This window comes from Arachis hypogaea, chromosome 20, assembly GCF_003086295.3.
Source record: "Arachis hypogaea cultivar Tifrunner chromosome 20, arahy.Tifrunner.gnm2.J5K5, whole genome shotgun sequence".
Taxonomy (NCBI): Eukaryota; Viridiplantae; Streptophyta; class Magnoliopsida; order Fabales; family Fabaceae; genus Arachis; species Arachis hypogaea.
In genome coordinates this window covers 109,055,227-109,074,039 of record NC_092055.1, presented here as the reverse complement: position 1 = coordinate 109,074,039, position 18,813 = coordinate 109,055,227, and the positions used below count along the sequence as shown (strand labels likewise).

The 18,813-nt window shown below is 37.5% G+C and overlaps 1 protein-coding gene across 1 annotated transcript in view; it reads right to left on the bottom strand.

The window, feature by feature from the left end:
- Positions 1–14,059: 14,059 nt before the first annotated feature.
- LOC140183144 (uncharacterized mitochondrial protein AtMg00810-like) overlaps positions 14,060–18,813 on the bottom strand; it is a 33,601-nt gene continuing 28,847 nt past the window's right edge. The window contains exons 2-3 of the mRNA XM_072231165.1: positions 14,817–14,985; positions 14,060–14,723 (exon numbers count right to left, since the gene is read on the bottom strand). Of these exons, the coding sequence (XP_072087266.1) occupies positions 14,060–14,723; positions 14,817–14,985 (833 nt within the window). The remainder of the gene's footprint in view (positions 14,724–14,816; positions 14,986–18,813) is intronic.

Sequence of the window (18,813 nt, the reverse complement as noted above, 5' to 3'; positions counted from 1 at the left end):
AAGTGATTTTCTTTTTTCAAGAGTCTTTCTTCTCTTACACCATCCTTTTGATTTTAGAGGGATCACATCGAATATTCTTCTGCTAATTTTTGAAAGGATTCTGCAATGCTTCTGCTTTTAGACAACTCCTTTGCATCACGACCAACATCACTTAAATTGCTTTGAAGAAACTTTGCTAAATCAAGAAAACACTGAAAGTTGTGGAAGAACAATGACATCCTACAAAGTAAATGAAAATTCATCCAAGAAGTTAAAAAAGTTTTGATTGGGAACAATAATGCTGCCAAAGTAAATAGATCTCGTTCCCATGGACACCCCATCTTGCCAAAACAACACACCTCGTATATTTATTTCTTAACATTCAGCAGCAAAATGAACAAATGTTTTAAAAAATGATAACTTCAATGCACGAAGAATAATTAACCTGCAGTGGAGGTAGCAAAATTATCAATCTCCAACCTCTTTAAAATGTCACTATATTCCTCAAACAATATTGAGAACACCTCACAATGCCACACTTTATTAATTTGTGTGACAACTTCAAACATGAAAAACATCCATGGAATTCTTGACATTTAAGCAAGGATGTTAAAATTGCGTATGAGCATGGAAAAGAACATAAACTTGGGAATTGGGAATTCAACTTATATAATGATGAGACTCAGTAAATACAATGGTACAGTTTGCTATATATACAAGCACTAACCCTAATAGAATTGTATTGCTGCACTAGTTGACTTTACAGCTCAGCAGAGGCAACAAAACCTACTACTAACAATTTTCTATATATCCAAAAATAACAACCTACACTGACAAATTCTAACTAACAGAATAAATAATAATTTGCAAAAATAATAATATTAAGTAACACCTTCCTGTAAGCTTGGATTATTGGGAGAGAAGAAGTCGAACACTCCAAGCTTAGAGTAACCTGCACTGAAAGGCCCAAGAGGAAGAGGTTTTATGAGAATATTAGCAGCTTGATTGTTAGTAGAAATGGAAAGAAGATGGATCAACTTTTCTTACAATTTGTCACGGACAATATGGCAATCGACTTCGATATGTTTTTGTTGAGTTTGGAAAACTTGAAATTTGATGATGATCAAACATTATTAAAAATATTAATTACAAAGTTATTAATTTGATTTTTGATTCCAATTGGTTGTTTAATAATTTTGTTGAATGTGCAGATTTTTATTGGACCAAAAGTCACATGAGTCTAATATGATGAGAAAGTAGTCAACTTTGGTGCAAAAATAATTCCAAGCAAAGTGGCTGAATTATTTTTTGCATAAGCAAATACTTATTGGGGCAGAAAACTAATGTGAAGCCCAAAATAATGCTTCCTTTGATCCAACAATTTATTGGTCCGAAATTGAAGAAGAAAAGAAAGGAAATGGAGCATCTTTGGTTCGGTTACCTACTCCCCTTGTGGAATGGAATTCAAAATTAAATTGGTTTAATTACTTGCCTTGGTAACTGAAAGAAAATTTAAATTGATTTGATGGCAATCAATACTCCACACGTTACTATGCATAGGGGATTGGAAGGGGGATTTAATTTATTTTAATTTCATTACTTCCAAAGATTTTTCTCTCCTCTCTCTCCTTTCTCTCTTTGCATTCGGTCATGTCATACAGGAAGGAAGAAAAAAGAAGTTATCAGAAAAGTAGTGAAGCTATGAAGAAGGAAAAAGGCTAGGGTGAAGATGGCCTTTGAGAAAAGAAGATCTAAAGCAAGTAGTGGCTAAGATTTTTGCCACTAAAGGCAAGGTATAAAGAAGAAGCTTCAAGATCTTCATACCAAAAGTAGAAGCAATCGGCCTCGGTCAGAGAAGAAGATTTCTGTGGTGAAGCTCGTTTCCACTTTTGTTCATCCAAGACAGAAGGTAGCTACTGTAGCTACGTGGAGGAAGAAGCAAAAATGGAACAGATGGAGCTGTCAAGCATCAAGAGTTCATCAAGGGTCAGAATTCTTTCTTGGGGACAAAGTCAAGATGGAAGGCTCATATTGATGAAGCTTGATGAGAAGGGATGAGAGAGAGGTAAATGCATGTTGATTTGCTTTCGGTTTCCCTCTCTCTTCTCTCTGTTCGAACCGGTCTTTGTATTGAAGAAGAAGAAGGTGGCTTGGTTGAACCGGTTTCAACCTTGGAAGTTTCCCCTTCTATAATAAGGGTGAACGGCCAAGGGTTGAAGTAAGGAGAGAAAAGCACAGAGTTCTCATAGCTACCCAAAGCTTACAGAGTTCTTCTTCTTCAATGGGTTTTATTTTGTATTCTTTTCTTTAGTTTTGTCTGTCTGAGTCTCATGGTGAAAAAGGCAAACAAAGTGAAGTTTGTAAGAAAAAGCCAGTGAGAGAAAAAAGGCAGAGAGTGCAAAATTAAAGAAAAAGCCATAGATGTCTAAGAGTTTCTTTGTACGTCTATGTTGTGTTTCATGATCCTGTGGGGATTTTCTTGCAAGTTGGGTTAGTACTTTGCGGTTGAAAGCTTGGTAGGTGACCAAGTCAAGTTCAGTTTTGGGGATAGATTCTGGACTTGTCCCGGATATGAATGGATAGTTCTTAGGGAAGAATTGGTGTATGTAATCAATTGATTATAGTGAAATTCCGTCACTGTTGTGATGGAGACTGGATGTAGGCAGCATTGCACTTAGCAGCTGAACCAGGATACTTTTGGGTGTGATTCTCTCTTTCTCTTCTACTCCATTTCTGATTCTGTTGCGTAGGAGACAAAATTGAAAAATATCTCCTAACCGGTTACGAGACAAAAAGAAAATGTCTCTTGACTTTTTATGAGACAAAAAGCAGAAATATCTCCTGAAGCTATCTTAAAAGGTAGAAAGTTACACACAGTAAAAAAGGGGCTAAGATTCAACTCCCATTTCTCTTAGACACTGATTACCATCAATTGGTATCAGAGTTTGGTCTCAAAGAGATCAAGCTTTGCAGCTTGAAGAAAAGATTCTGATGGCGGCTAACAGTGGCTCAAATTTAGTTGCCTATATTCTGACAGAAGGGCAGTCAAGCAACAGACCTCCATACTTCAATGGAAAGAATTACAGTTACTGGAAAGAAAGAATGAAGATATTTGTTCAATCTGTGGACTACAGACTTTGGAAGATAATCTTGGAAGGTCCACAATTTCCAACCATTACAGGAGCTGATGGTGTGGTTACTCTCAAAGGTGAAGCTGATTGGAATGAGGAAGACAGAAAGAAAGTTGAGCTGAACGCCAAAGCTGTCAACTTACTCAACTGTGCAGTCAATTTCGAGGAATACCGACGGGTATCAAGATGCACAACAGCAAAGGAAATCTGGGACAAACTTCAAATCACTCATGAAGGGACAACCCTGGTAAAGAAGACCAGAATAGACATGCTAAATAGAGAATATGAAATGTTCTCAATGAAGGAAGGAGAGACGATAGATGAACTGTTTGAAAGATTCAACGTCATCATCACTGGCTTGGATGCTATGGGATTACACATTCAGAATCTGTGCTGGTGAGGAGAATACTAAGATGTCTCACAAAAGAGTGGAAAACCAAAGCAATAGTAATAGCTGAGAGTAGTAACATTGATACTATGACATATGATGATTTGAGAGAAAATTTACTTGCCTTTGAAAACACATATTTGAAAAAAGATACAAAAAAGAAAGGAATAGCTCTCAAATCTGTTTCTGAACCACTGGATGATGAATCTAGTGATAACTCATCTGAAAATGATTTTGTTTTGTCTGCTAAGAAATTCAGGAAAATGGTGAAGCTAAAGAAACGAAACAAAGGAGGCAGCTCAAGAAAGCCAAAAAGAAATCTCAGCAAAGTGATATGTTACAACTGTAAAGAAGCTGGGCACTTCAAGTCTGATTGTCCAAAACTGAAGAAGGAGGACAAGCCGAAGAGAGGAAAAAAGAAAGGTCTCATGGCTGATAAACCACTATTTTATGGTTTATAATGTGTTTAATTGTGTGGTTTTATCATGATCTTTACCCACTTATTCATATGATTAGCATGCATTTATATTTCCTTCCTAAAATTATTACATGATTGAAAACTTGCTTCCTAGAGACTTTTAATTATATATTTTAATTCTCCTTTATTCCATTCGATGCCGTGATCTGTGTGTTAAGTGTTTCAGGCTTTATAGGGCATGAATGAGTTGGAGATTGGAAAGGAAGCTTGCAAAAGTGGAAGGAACACAAGAAATTGAGGAGATGATCAGCGAGAAGTGACGCGGCCCCATGGCTCACACGACCGCACGGATTGGAATAGCACAAGTGACGCGGAGGCATGGATGACGCGCCCGCGCGGCAAAACAAAACGCCGAAGGACGCGTCCGCATGAATGACGCGATCGCGTGACATGCGCGATCTGCATAATCTGCAGAATTCGCTGGGGGCGATTTTGGGCCCTGTTTTGACCCAGTTTTTGGCCCAGAAAAGCATACTAGAGCCAGAGAACATGGAGAAATGAAAAACAACATTCATTCTACACAATTTTTAGTTTTAGATCTAGTTTTACTCCTCTTCTAGATTTTCTCTCTACACATTCATAGTTCTTAGGATTTTTATTTCTATTGCTCTTTGCATTGGGATATTGAGAAGAGTTATTACCTCATCAAGACTTCGTCATTCTAGTTCGTTTTATTTACTTGGCTTTACTCTTCCATGTCCTTTAATTTACTCAATTTTACTATTGGATTATTTTAGAATTTATTAATACAAGAGTTACTTTTATTTTTAATTGATTCTTTTGAGTTTTATTTATCATGTCTTTCTTTAATTCCCTTTCCTATGTTATGAGTTCTACATTCACAATGAGCGAGTAGTTCCCTAACTTGATGGGGAGTTGATTGAAAGGAACCCTTGAGTTGGAATGCTCAAAAGAGAAATTGTAATTAGGTTTATTGTTGGATTGCTCTCTAGTCACTAACGCCAGTCCTTCCAAGTAAGCGGATTGGGACTTGTGAATAGAAACAGCATTCCAACTTGTTTGACTTTCCCTTACCTAGTAAGGGATAACTAAACAGAACAACTTTCAATTATCAATTAATCTTGAGAGTACTGCAACAAGAATAGGGCTTCCAACTAATCTATTCCCAGTCAAGGCTTTTATTTAAATTACTTAATTTCTCCGATTTAACTTCCTGTTTATTCAACTCAAACTCTTTTTGAAAATATCTGATCAATAAAATAGCACACCTTTCTGCAACTCGTTGGGAGACGACCTGGAATTCATACTCCCAGTAATTTAATTTTAATTTCTGTGACAACCCTTCTAAATTGATAAGCGGATTTCTGGTTGGTTAAGAACTATACTTGCAACGCATATCTTATAACAATTCTTAACTCGCCAATTTCCGCCACGTCAATGGCATCTTGGGAAGACTTGGAAAATGACTCAGATGAAGATGAAGAATCAGAAACCAAGTCTCAAACCTGTCTCATGGCCGATCACGTAGAGCAGGTAGTATTTCTTGACCCTTCCACTGAAGACCTTCATCTTATGATAGATCATCTTTCTGAAAAGATTAAATGCTTCCTAAGTGAAAACCAAGATCTTGAGTCTCAAATAGCAATACTGAAAGATGAAAATGGTTTTCTTAAAGATAAACTAAGGGAAGCCGAAATTGCTGTTGATCTTATTGAAGAAAATAAGCGGTTGAAAGCTGAACTTAAGAGCTGTGAATATCACCATTCTATGACTGCTAATCTAAATTATTTTAAAGAATATGAGTGGCTGCATAAAAAGATAAAAATACTTAAAGAAGACTTAGCCAACTTTGCTCAAAGTTCTGAAAATTTAAATCAACTCTTGGCTAGTCAAAAACCCCTTTATGATAAAACTGGGTTGGGTTTTCACAAATCTGAAAAATTTATTAAAAGGTCTTCTTTTACCAACATGGCATCCTCTTCGAATGACATAAGGTTTCAAAACCCAACAAGCTTTAGAAAAATAGCAACTCAAAAATTTTGTAGATTATGCAATCGGAATGGTCATTTCCCTATTCAGTGTTTTATAAGTAAAAGGATGATTGGAGAAAAGGTTTACAAAATTGTTTGTGATTATAATGGCTTGGGACAAAGAAGATGGTTTGACATCAAAGGATCCAAAAAGATTTGGATACCTAAGGTCACTTGAGCTTGTTTTGTAGGTTTGCCTAGCATCCAAAAGAAAAGACAACATGTGGTATATGGACAGTGGGTGCTCTAGGCATATGACCGAAAAGGCAACGTTCTTCATCAAGCTTGATGAGTATGATGGAGGCTTTTTTACTTTCGGTGACAATGGAAAAGGAAAAATAATGGCCATAGGTAAAGTGGGTAAGAGTTTTTCTTCTTTTATTAATGATGTTTTGCTTGTTGATGGATTAAAGCACAATCTACTAAGCATTAGCCAATTGTGTGATCTTGGTTATGAGGTTATTTTTAGAAAATTGAATTGCTTAGTTATTTGTGAAAAATCCGATGAATTCTTGTTTGAAGCAAAAAGATGTAATAATGTGTATGGATTGACTCTTGAGGATCTAAAAGATCAAAAAGTAACCTGTTTTACTTCTCTTGAATCTGAAAATGGCTTTGGCATAAGAAATTGGGTCATGCAAGCATGTACCAAATTTCTAAACTTGTTAAGAAAAACTTGGTTAGAGAAATTCCCAATATTAAGTTTGACAAAGATATTACTTGTGATGCTTGTCAACTAGGCAAACAAGTAAAAACTTCTTTTAAACTAAAAGATGAAATTTCCTCTAAAAGGCTATTAGAAATGTTGCATATTGATCTTTTTGGTCCAACTAGGACTCAAAGTTTGGGAGGTAAACACTATGGTTTGGTGGTAGTGGATGATTACTCTAGATTCGATTGGGTTCTCTTCTTAGCTCACAAGAATGATGCTTTTCATGCTTTTTTCACTCTTTGTAAAAAGATTCAAAATGAAAAAGATTTGAAAATTGCCCACTTGAGAAGTGATCATGGAAAAGAATTTGAAAATCAAGATTTTGAAAAATTTTGTGATGATTTTGGTATTGCATACAACTTTTCTTGTCCTAGAACTCCTCAACAAAATGGGGTAGTTGAAAGAAGGAATAGAATCCTTCAAGAAATGACTAGGGCAATGCTTTGTGAAAATGATGTTCCAAAATTTTTGTGGGCTGAAGCTGTAAATACAGCTTGCTATATTCTTAATAGAACCATCATTTGAAAAGGTTTAAAGAAAACTCCATATGAGCTATGGAAAGGAACCCCACCTAATCTTAAGTATTTTCATATTTTTGGATGTAAATGTTTTGTTCTTAACAATAAAGAAAATCTTAGAAAATTTGATCCAAAATCCTATGAAAGAATGTTTGTTGGATACTTCACCACTAGCAAAGCGTCTAGGATTTACCTCAAGGAACATGGAACAATAGAGGAATCCATACATGTGTCTTTTTGTGATTCTGACTCTATTCCTAGTGTTGTGATAGAAGATGATGCAGGTTGTGATACTGATGTGAACCATGGAGCCAGTCAAGATAATCCCAAGTCTGTCCCAGCTGCTGAACCTGAATGTCCAGAAACGTCTCGTCAGAATGAAGGAGACATTTCTGTTTTGTCTCCTGAACAAGCCAGAGAATCCAGAATAGAGCAATCCACTAAAACTCATCAAGGCAGAATCATTCCTCACAGGCCACGAAAATAGAAGTTTTTGAAGGGTTACCCTCATGAATTCATCATTGGTGATCCTTCCCAAGGCATAACCACTAGATCCTCAAGCAAGAAGCAAGTAGAACCGAGCAATGTTGCCTTCTTGTCCCAATTGGAGCCTCTCAATGTGAAGCAAGCTCTTGAAGACCCCTCATGGGTTAAAGCCATGGAAGAAGAGCTGGCACAATTTGAAAAGAATGAGGTTTGGACACTTGTACCAAATCCAAATGGTAAGAAGGTAATCGGTACAAAGTGGATTTTTAAAAATAAATTGGGTGAGGATGGTAGTGTTGTTCGTAACAAGGCTAGATTAGTGGCCCAAGGTTACGATCAAGAGGAAGGAATTGCTTTTGATGAGTCATTTGTGCCCCGGTAGCTAGAATGGAAGCAATTAGGTTGCTTCTTGCCTATGTTGCCCACAAGGGTTTTAAGATGTTCCAAATGGATGTCAAATGTGCATTCCTTAATGGTTTTTTAGATAGGAAAGTATTTGTGGCTCAACCCCCCGGTTTTGAAAGTAAATAATTTCCAAATCATGTTGTTTAAACTATCAAAGGCTCTTTATGGCCTTAGGCAAGCTCCAAGAGCTTGGTATGAAAGGCTTAGTACTTTCTTGTTGGAAAATCATTTTCAAAGGGGTACCACCAATACTATTTTATTTATAAAAGTATCTAATAATGATATCTTACTTGTTCAAGTTTATGTGGATGACATTGTGTTTGGTTCGGCCAATGAAACCTTGTGTGAAGAGTTTGAAAAACTTATGACTAGTGAGTTTGAAATGAGTTTAATGGGTGAATTAACCTTTTTTCTTGGTCTTCAAATTAAACAAACTCCTAGTGATATTTTTATTCACCAAGGTAAATATGAAAAAGAGTTAATCAAGAAATTTGGCCTTGAAAACTCCAAATCAATGGGAACACCTATGCATCCAAACACTAAACTTGATAAGGATGAAAGTGGCAAAGATGTGGACGAAATACGATATAAAGGAATGATAGGCTCACTTATGTATCTTACATCCTCTAGACCAGATATTGTTCAAAGTGTAGATGTATGTTCAAGATTTCAATCACACCCAAAAGAATCCCATCTTTCGGCTGTTAAAAGAATCATTAGATACATTAAGGGCACATATGACCTTGGCTTATGGTATCCAAAATCTAATGAGTTTTGTGCAGTAGGTTTGTGATGCAGATTATGCGGGTGACCGAGTGGATAGAAAAAGCACTTCCAGAATGTGTTGCTTCCTTGGAAGCTCACTCAACATGTGGTCAAGCAAGAAACAAGCCACAGTCGCTTTATCCACTGCTGAAGCCGAATATATCTCTGTGGCAGCTTGTTATTCTCAACTTTTATGGATTAAAATATAGTTAGAGGATTACAAATTAAAAATCAATAGTATACCCTTGTTTTGTGATAATATAAGTGCTATAAACATTTCTAAAAATCCTGTGCTGCACTCTAGAACTAAGCACATTGAAGTAAGATATCATGTTATTAGAGAAGATGTGCAAAAAGGTACTATTGATATCCAATTTGTGAAATCCGAAGAGCAACTTGCTGATATCTTCACTAAACCTCTGTGTGAAGATAGGTTTTGTGCATTAAGGAACAGTTTTGGGATGATGGACTTGAGTTTTATTGAAAAAATGTGATTTTCTTGATTCTGTTTGTTTTTGTCTCGTAGGCAGTAAGGAGACAAATCTGGGCATATGATGAACAAGGTGTGAATTAGGGGGAGACTAGACCTTGGTGCCTTTGAACTCAAGCCCAACCTACTTCCTTTGATCCATTCCATGATACTGGCCCGTTTTCATTTTTTTAATCATGTTTTCATTAAAATGTTTTTTGGAAAGGTTATCACATCATATCTTCATAAGGGGAGTTCATGTCAAATCAAAATCTTTTCCCTTATTCTCTCCCATGTTTCAAGGAAAAGACTTTCCATTTTACCTATTTTAATTTTAGATTTCCTTGATTGAAAACTGTTTCCATTAAATGCTCATTATTTTAAATGATATTCTCTCCACTCAACATTTAATGCGTTGTAACCTCTCCTCACCTTTCATCCTCTTCGGCCTCTCTTCATCTTCTCATTCTCTACTTCATCTCTTTCATCATGAGAAAGAAGTTAGCCACACGAAGAAGCAACCGAACCCCCTTTGTAAAAAATCCTCCATCTTCCTCTGCTCCTCAAACTCACACTCACATTCATATTCACTCTCCCTCATCCTCATCTCCCTCTTCTCACTCAACCGGTTCCATGAGGAAAAAGGTTATTCATCCAAGAACCTCATCTCGCAAGAAGGATGCAAAAGAAAAGGGGCCAATGCCCGAGAAAGAAGAAGCATCACTGTCTCCACCACCACGTCCCTTTCTACCTCCACGGCGCTCCACACCCCATCCCTCAGGCCATTATGCACTCTCTCAGCGATCAAAGCGCTACACTCTTCACACACCCGAGAACCCCCTAATCTTGATTCCTTGAAATTCAAGAACAAGTATGGTAAGAGTCATTCTCATTTTGACCCTTATCGGTTTATCTCCTGTGCTGCTTATGAGTTCCATTCTAAGGTGTTGGCGAACCGTCCCTTATGTGCTTCTTTTGCTGTTAACTTGGAAACTCTTACTAAAAAGGGCATTGATTTTTCACAAAATTTTCAAGATTTGAAATGGACACCAATTTTCAAAATTAGAAAACCTGTTTATCCCAACTTAGTAAGAGAGTTTTATGCAAACTTAATCTTTCATGTCGGTGAACTTCACTCTTACGTTAAAAAGGTCCATCTTTCTTTAAACCATGAAACCATAAGCACTGCCTTGGGATATCAAGATGAGGGGGCTCAAGCTTATATGTCTGGAAAATGGGATAACCAAGTTGGTGTTTCCCTTCAAGATGCTCTGGCTCGGGTGTGTGAAAACTTCTCGTCTCTGGATGGTACCACCTTGACTCATAAAGCTCTCGGACCTATGAGAGATCTGTTGCATCGGATCATTACACATGTCATCATGCCACAAAATGGCTCTTATCAGAGTCACAGTGTGTGATACTCTTGTGTTATTTTCTATTCTGACTTCTTCCTCCATATCATTTGCATATCTCATGATCAGACATATTTGAGACTGTGTTCGGAGTGACAAAAAATGCAATTTGTCTTATGGCATGTTTCTTACATGTATTTTTGAGCACTTTAATGTTGATCTTACTAATGAGCCAGTGGAGAATAAGGTTTCCATGATCAAAGGTGGGGGTGTTCCTGAGGCTGCCAAAGGAAAGAAGGGTAAAAATTCTAAGGCATCTGAGGTCTATGAAAGTGAAGAGGAGAGTCTTCCTCCTGAAATCTCTCGGTTCTCTGAAACTATAAAGGACGTTCTCACTGAGTTTTCCAATATGTCCAACCTCATGGCAAAGTCATACAAAGAGGCTAGGAAACAAGCCTTTGAAATTGAAAAAGCATGGACGAAATGCCATGAAAGGGTGAATATGCTCATCAAGCATATGAAGACTGCAGAAAAGGACACGGTCCATACCGACGAGGAAGATGACCTTCTTGACTCTGATGTCAATCTCTCTGATACCTGAAGATTGTTCTCTGCTGCTAATGGACACAACTTTTGGTTTATGGACTTTGCTTATTTTGGACTGTTTTATTTGAACTGTTTATTTTAATTTGGATGACTGTAACCATAACTTAACTACTTGTTCTATTTAATAATTATGGATTGCATTGCTTCTCACAATCTTTTGCAGGGTCCCTCCTTGATGACAAAAGGGGGAGGAAAATTAAAAAGAAAAAGGGACTGATTGGTTGAAAATAGAATTGGGACTGCCAATCCAGTTTTTGTGCTCTGATTTCTGATTTTTTAGTTTTCTGATGATTATTGCTTCATGCCAATTTTTCTGATGCTCCGTTTTGATGACTATATGTTTCATTTGCTTGATTTATTGCTTTGATTGGCAAGAAATATTTTTTGTTGGCAGGGATTTGTTTGAACATGTTAATATAAGCAGTATGTCGAGTCTTGATCTTTTGTTGAAATATACTCTGAATGTACTCTGGCATACTCTGTTTTACAAGCAGTATGTTATTTGAAGGATAACAAATTAAGTCTTGATTATTTGCTCAAAAAAATCATTTTTTAACATGTTTTTGTTTGAAAGGTTCCATGTAGTAAATACATAAATTTCTTTTGGAACTACTTGAAGCATGTTACTGGTACTGCTTCCACTATAAAAAATGCACACATTAAGGGGGAGCTATATGATAAATGGAAAGGGGGAGGATTCAAAATCTTCAAGGGAGTTCTCTTAATCCTTAACCTTTTTCAATTCATTCTTTAATAATGTTTGTCATCAAGGGGGAGATTGTTGAGTTTGAAAAACTTGAAAATTGATGATGATCAAACATTATTAAAAATATTAATTACAAAGTTATTAATTTAATTTTTTATTCCAATTGGTTGTTTAATAATTTTGTTGAATGTGCAGATTTTTATTGGGCCAAAAATCACATGAGTCCAATATGATGAGAAAGTATTTAACCATGGTGTAAAAATAATTCCAAGCAAAGTGGCTGAATTATTTTTTGCATAAGCAAATGCTTATTGGGCCAGAAAACTAAGGTGAAACTCAAAACAATGCTTCCTTTTGATCCAACAATTTGTTGGTCCGAAATTGAAGAAGAAAAGAAAGGAAATCGAGCATGCTTGGTTCGGTTACCTGCTCCCTTTGTGGAATGGCATTCAAAATTAAATTGGTTTAATTACTTGCCTTGGTAACTGAAAGAAAATTTAAATTGATTTGATGGCAATCAATGCTCCACACGTTACTATGCATAGGGGAATGGAAGGGGGATTTAATTTGTTTTCATTTCATTTCTTCCAAAGATTTTTCTCTCCTCTCTCTCCTCTCTCTCTTTGCATTCGGTCAGGTCATATAGGAAGGAAGAAAGAAGAAGTTATCAGAAAAGTAGTAAAGCTATGAAGAAGGAAAAAGGCTAGGGTGAAGATGGCCTTTGAGAAAAGAAGATCTAAAGCAAGTAGTGGCTAAGATTTTTGCCACTAAAGGCAAGGTGTGAAGAAGAAGCTTCAAGATCTTTATACCAAAAGTAGAAGCAATCGGCCTCGGTCAGAGAAGAAGATCTCTGTGGTGAAGCTCGTTTCCACTTTTGTTCATCCAAGACAGAAGGTAGCTACTGTAGCTACGTGGAGGAAGAATAAAAAATGGAACAGATGGAACTGTCAAGGATCAAGAGTTTATCATGGGTCAGAATTCTTTCTTGGGGACAAAGTCAAGATGGAAGGCTCATATTGATGAAGCTTGATGAGAAGGGATGAGAGAGAGGTAAATGCATGTTGATTTGCTTTTGGTTTCCCTCCCTTTTCTCTCTGTCCGAACCGGTCTTTGTATTGAAGAAGAAGAAGGTGGCTTGGTTGAACCGGTTTCAACCTTAGAAATTTCCCCTTCTATAATAAGGGTGAACAGCCAAGGGTTGAAGTAAGGAGAGAAAAGCACAGAGTTCTCATAGCTACCCAAAGCTTACAGAGTTCTTCTCCTTCAATGGGTTTTATTTTGTATTCTTTTCTTTAGTTTTGTCTGCCTGAGTCTCATGGTGAAAAAGGCAAACAGAGTGAGGTTTGTAAGAAAAAGTCAATGAGAGAAAAAAGGCAGAGAGTGCAAAATTAAAGAAAAAGCCATAGATGTCTAAGAGTTATTTTGTATGTCTATGTTGTGTTTCATGATCTTGTGGGGATTCCTTTACAAGTTGGGTTAGCACTTTGCGGTTGAAAGCTTGGTAGGTGACCAAGTCAAGTTCAGTTTTGGGGATAGATTCTGGACTTGTCCCGGATAGGAATGGGTAGTTCTTTGGGAAGAATTAGTGTATGTAATCAGTTGATTATAGTGAAATTCCGTCACCGTTGTGATGAAGACTGGATGTAGGCAGCATTGCACTTAGCAGCTGAACCAGGATACTTTTGGGTGTGATTCTCTCTTTTTCTTCTATTCCATTTCTGATTCTGTTGCGTAGGAGACAAAATTGAAAAATATCTCCTAACCGGTTACGAGACAAAAAGAAAATGTCTCTTGACTTGTTATGAGACAAAAAGCAGAAATATCTCCTGAAGTTATCTTAAAAGGCAGAAAGTTACACACAGTAAAAAAAGGGGGCTAAGATTCAACCCCCTTCTCTTAGCCACTGATTACCATCAGTTTTGTATGTTCATGAAACAGAATTAGTAGAAATGTAGATAGCTGACTATCACAATACAAATTAATAGGCTTTGTGATTAGAACACCAAAATCTTGAAGAATATAGCTCAACCGTTGAGCTTCTCAGGTGGCTAGAGCTAAAGGTCAATATTCTGCTTATGAAGAGGAGGCTGCAACTGTTAATTGTTTCTTACTCTTCCAAGTGACCAATGATGGTCCTCGATAAAAGCAATATGCAGAGATTGATCTTCTAGAGTCAACACAACAAACCCAATCAGAATCAGAAAAACCTATAAGGTGTAAATTAGAATCTGCAGAGAAGAATAGACCTGTAGCACGAGAACTCTTTATATATCGCACCAATCTATGCATTGCCTTCAAATGTTCATTAGTAGCACAATCTAAAAACTGGCGTAGCTTCTCAATGGCATAGCTTATATCAGGTCTAGTATTTAATAGATATAAGAGCATGCCTTTAATCCTTCTATACTGACTAGAATCAGTGAGCAATTCTCCAATACCATTACTAAGTTTTTCTACGTAATCCATGGGAGTGGTGACAAGTTTGCAACCTTCAAATACTATTTTTTTAAGTAAATCAAGGACATATTTCCTTCGATACAGAGAAATTCCTGTCTTGGATCTTGTCACTTCTAAACCAAGAAAGTATTTCAAGTCTCCCATGTCTTTGATCCAAAATCTGTCATGAAGAACACCCTTGACTGATTCAATTTTACTTAGGTCATCTCCTGCTAACACTAAGTCATCCATATAGACTAGAATTGCTGTGAATCCAAATGACATGGTCTTGGTGAATAGGCTATAATCCAATTTGCATTAAGTGAATTTTAGCTCAAGCAGAACCGATTTAAGCTTACAATTCTATCGTCTACTAGCTTGTTTTAATCCATACAAGGATTTTTCAAGCTTGTATACTTGACCTGGTGAGGCTTCTAAACCTGGAGGCACCTTCATATAAACCTCTTCATTAATCTCAACATGCAAAAATGTTGTGTTGACATTGATTTGTTTAAGGTGCCAACCTTTTATCCCTGCAACAGCCAGCACTGCTCTCAAGGTCCCTGGTGCACGAAAATCGTTATTCACACTTTTCACATCTCCGCACAACTAACCAGCAAGTGCACTGGGTCGTCCAAGTAATAAACCTTAAGTGAGTAAGGGTCGATCCCACGGAGATTGTCGGCTTAAAGCAAGCTATGGTCATCTTGTAAATCTCAGTCAGGCGGATTCAAACAGTTATGAGGTTTTGATAATTAAAATATAAATAAAACATAAAATAAAATAAAGTTACTCATGTAATTCATTGGTGGGAATTTCAGATAAGCGTCTGGAGATGCTTTTTTACTTATGAACCTCTGCTTTTCTACTGCCTTCTTCCAACCATGCGTTACTTCCTTCCATGGCAAGCTGTAAGATCTTCTCAGTGAAAATGGTCCTCTACGGTTTCTGCACGGCTAATCAACTATCGGAATTCTCATCTCGGATGAAAAATACCAGGTGTGTGCTTGGGTTGAGCCTTGAAGCTTTTTCGTGCATAGGCTGTTCTTGGAGTTAAACGCCAGCTTTAGTGCCAGTTTGGGCGTTTAACTCCAATTCTGGTGCCAGATTGGGTGTTTTACGCCAAGATGTTTTAGACTGAATTTGGACGCCATTTTGGGCCATCAAATCTCAGGAAAAGTATGGACTATTATATATTGCTGGAAAGCCCAGGATGTCTTCCTTCCAACACAATTAAGAGCGCGCCAATTAGGCTTCTGTAGCTCCAGAAAATCCACTTTGAGTGTAGGAGGGCCAGAATCCAACAGCATCTGTAGTCATTTTTCAGCCTCTGAATCAGATTTTTGCTTAGGTCTCTCAATTTTAGCCAGAAAATACCTGAAATTACAGAAAAACACACAAACTCATAGTAAAGTCCAGAAATGTTATTTTTGAATAAAAACTAATAAAATATAATAAACAGTAACTAAAATATACTAAAAACTATGTAAAAACAATGCCAAAAAGGGTATAAATTTTTCGCTCATCACAACACCAAACTTAAATTGTTGCTTGTCTCCAAGCAACTAAAAACAAAATAGGATAAAAAGAAGAGAAAATACAATAAATTCCAAACTTATCAATGAACTTAGTTCCAATTAGATGAGCGGGGCTAGTAGCCTTTTTGCTTCTGAATAGTTTTGGCATCTCACTTTATCCCTTGAAGTTTAGAATGATTGACATCCATAGGAACTTAGAATTCAGATAGTGTTATTGATTCTCCTAGTTCAGTATGTTGATTCTTGAACACAGCTACTTTATGAGTCTTGGCCATGACCCTAAGCATTTTGTTTTCCAGCATTACCACCGGATACATAAATGCCACATACACATAACTGGGTGAACCTTTTCAGATTGTGACTCAGCTTTGCTAAAGTCCCCAGTTAGAGGTGTCCAGAGCTCTTAAGCACACTCTTTTTGCTTTGGACCACGACTTTAACCGCTCAGTCTCAAGCTTTTCACTTGACACCTTCACGCCACAAGCACATGGTTAGGGACACCTTCACTTCTTTTTCTTGCTTCAAGAATCAATTTTATGATTTTTCAGATTATCAATAACATTTCTCCTTTTTCATTATTCTTTCAGGAGCCAACAATTTTAACATTCATAAACAAAAAATTCAAAAATATGCACTGTTCAAGCATTCATTCAGAAAATAAAAAGTATTGCCACCACATCAAAATAATTAAACTAATTTCAAGATAAAATTCGAAATCCATGTACCTTTTGTTCTTTTGCAATTAAAAACATTTTTCATTTAAGAAAGGTGAAGGATTCATAGGACATTCATAGCTTTAAGACATAGACACTAGACACTAATGATCATGTAATAAAGACAAAAACACAGACAAAACATAAAGCATAATTTTTGAAAAACAGAAAAAATAAGAACAAGAAAATTAAAGAATGGGTCCACCTTAGTGATGGCGGCTAGTTCTTCCTCTTGAAGATCTTATGGAGTGCTTGAGCTCCTCTATGTCTCTTCCTTGCCTTTGTTGCTCCTCCCTCGTGGCTCTTTGGTCTTCTCTAATTTCATGGAGGAAGATGGAATGCTCTTGGTGCTCCATCCTTAGTTGTCCCATGTTGGAACCCAGTTCTCCTAAGGAAGTATTAATTTGCTCCCAATAGTTTTGTGGAGGAAAGTGCATCCCTTGAGGCATCTCAGGGATTTCTTGATGAGGAATTTTCTCATGCTCTTGTTGAGGTCCATGAGTGGGCTCTCTTATTTGCTCCATCCTCTTTTTAGTGATGGGCTTTTGAGATGAATCTCTCTATCTCCCATGACTCGGAGTTGGAAGCAATTGCCTTTCTTTTCCTCTTTCTAGAGGTTTCTCCGGCCTTAGGTGCCATTAATAGTTATGGAAAAATAAAAAGCTAAGCTTTTTCCATACCAAACTTAAAAGGTTTTCTCGTCCTCGAGCAAAAGAAGAAAGAAAGAAGGAGAAGAAGAAGAAATGGAGGAGATGGAGGTGTGTGAATGGTTCGGCCAAGGGGGGTTTTAGGTGGTTATGATGTGTGAAAATGAAGGAGTGATGAGGGGCCTATAGAGGAGTGGAGTGGGGAGGGAATTCTTGTAATAGGGGTTGGGTTTGGGAGGGAGATGGTTTGAATTTGAATGGGTGGGGGTAGGTGGGTTGTATGATGGTTTTGGAGGAGAAATGGAGGTGATTGGTGGAGGTTAGAGTGTTATGGAAAGGTGTGAAAAGGAGAGAAGAAGAGGTGGGATAGGTGGGGATCCTGTGGGGTCCACAGATCCTGGGGTGTCAAGGAATTCTGCTCCCTGCACCATTCTGGCATTCAAACGCCCTCTGTGTGCCAATTATGGCGTTTAATGCCAGCTCTGCTACCTTTTCTGGCGTTAAACGCGAGTCTGCTTCCTCTTTCTGGCGTTTAATGCCAGCCAGACGCCAGACACCCCCTTTCTGGCGTTAAACGCCCAGAGTGCTGCCCATTCTGGCATTTAACGCCCAGAATGCTGCCAGGCTAGGCATTAAACGCCCATTCTGCTATCCTTACTGGCGTTTAAACGCCAGTAAGTTTGTCCTCCAGGGTGTGCTATTTTTGATGCTGTTTTTCATTTTGCTTTAATTCTGCAGTTATTTTTATGACTTCACATGATCATCAACCTAAGAAAAACATAAAATAATAATGGAAAATAAATAAATATAATTAAATAATATTGGGTTGCCTCCCAACAAGTGCTTCTTTGATGTCAATAGCTTGACAGTGAGCTCTTAGAGAGCTTCACAGATACTCAGAGCTTGATGATGACCTCCCAACACCAAACTTAAAAGTTGAGTGTGGGGGCTCTGTTTGACTCTGTATTGAGAGAAGCTTTTCATGCTCCCTCTCCATGGTTACAGAAGAAGATCCTTGAGCCTTAAACACAAGGCAGTCCTCATTCAATTGAAGGACTAACTCTCCTCTGTCCATATCAATCACAGCTCTTGCTGTGGCTAGGAAGGATCTTCCAAGGATAATGGATTCATCCTCTTCCTTCCCAGTGTCTAGGATTATGAAATCAACAGGGATGTAAAAGCCTTCAACCTTCACTAAGACATCCTCTACAAGTCCATAAGCCTGTTTCCTTGAATTGTCTGCCATCTCTAGTGAGATTCTTGTAGCTTGTACCTCAAAGATCCCTAGTTTCTCCATTACAGAGAGTGGCATGAGGTTTATACTTGAACCAAGGTCACACAGAGCCTTCTTAAAGGTCATGGTGCCTATGATGCAGGATATTAAGAACTTTTCGGGATCCGGTTTCTTCTGAGGTAATTTCTGTTGAACCAAGGTATTTAGTTCATTGATGAGCAATGGAGGTTCATCCTCCCAAGTCTCATTACCAAATAAC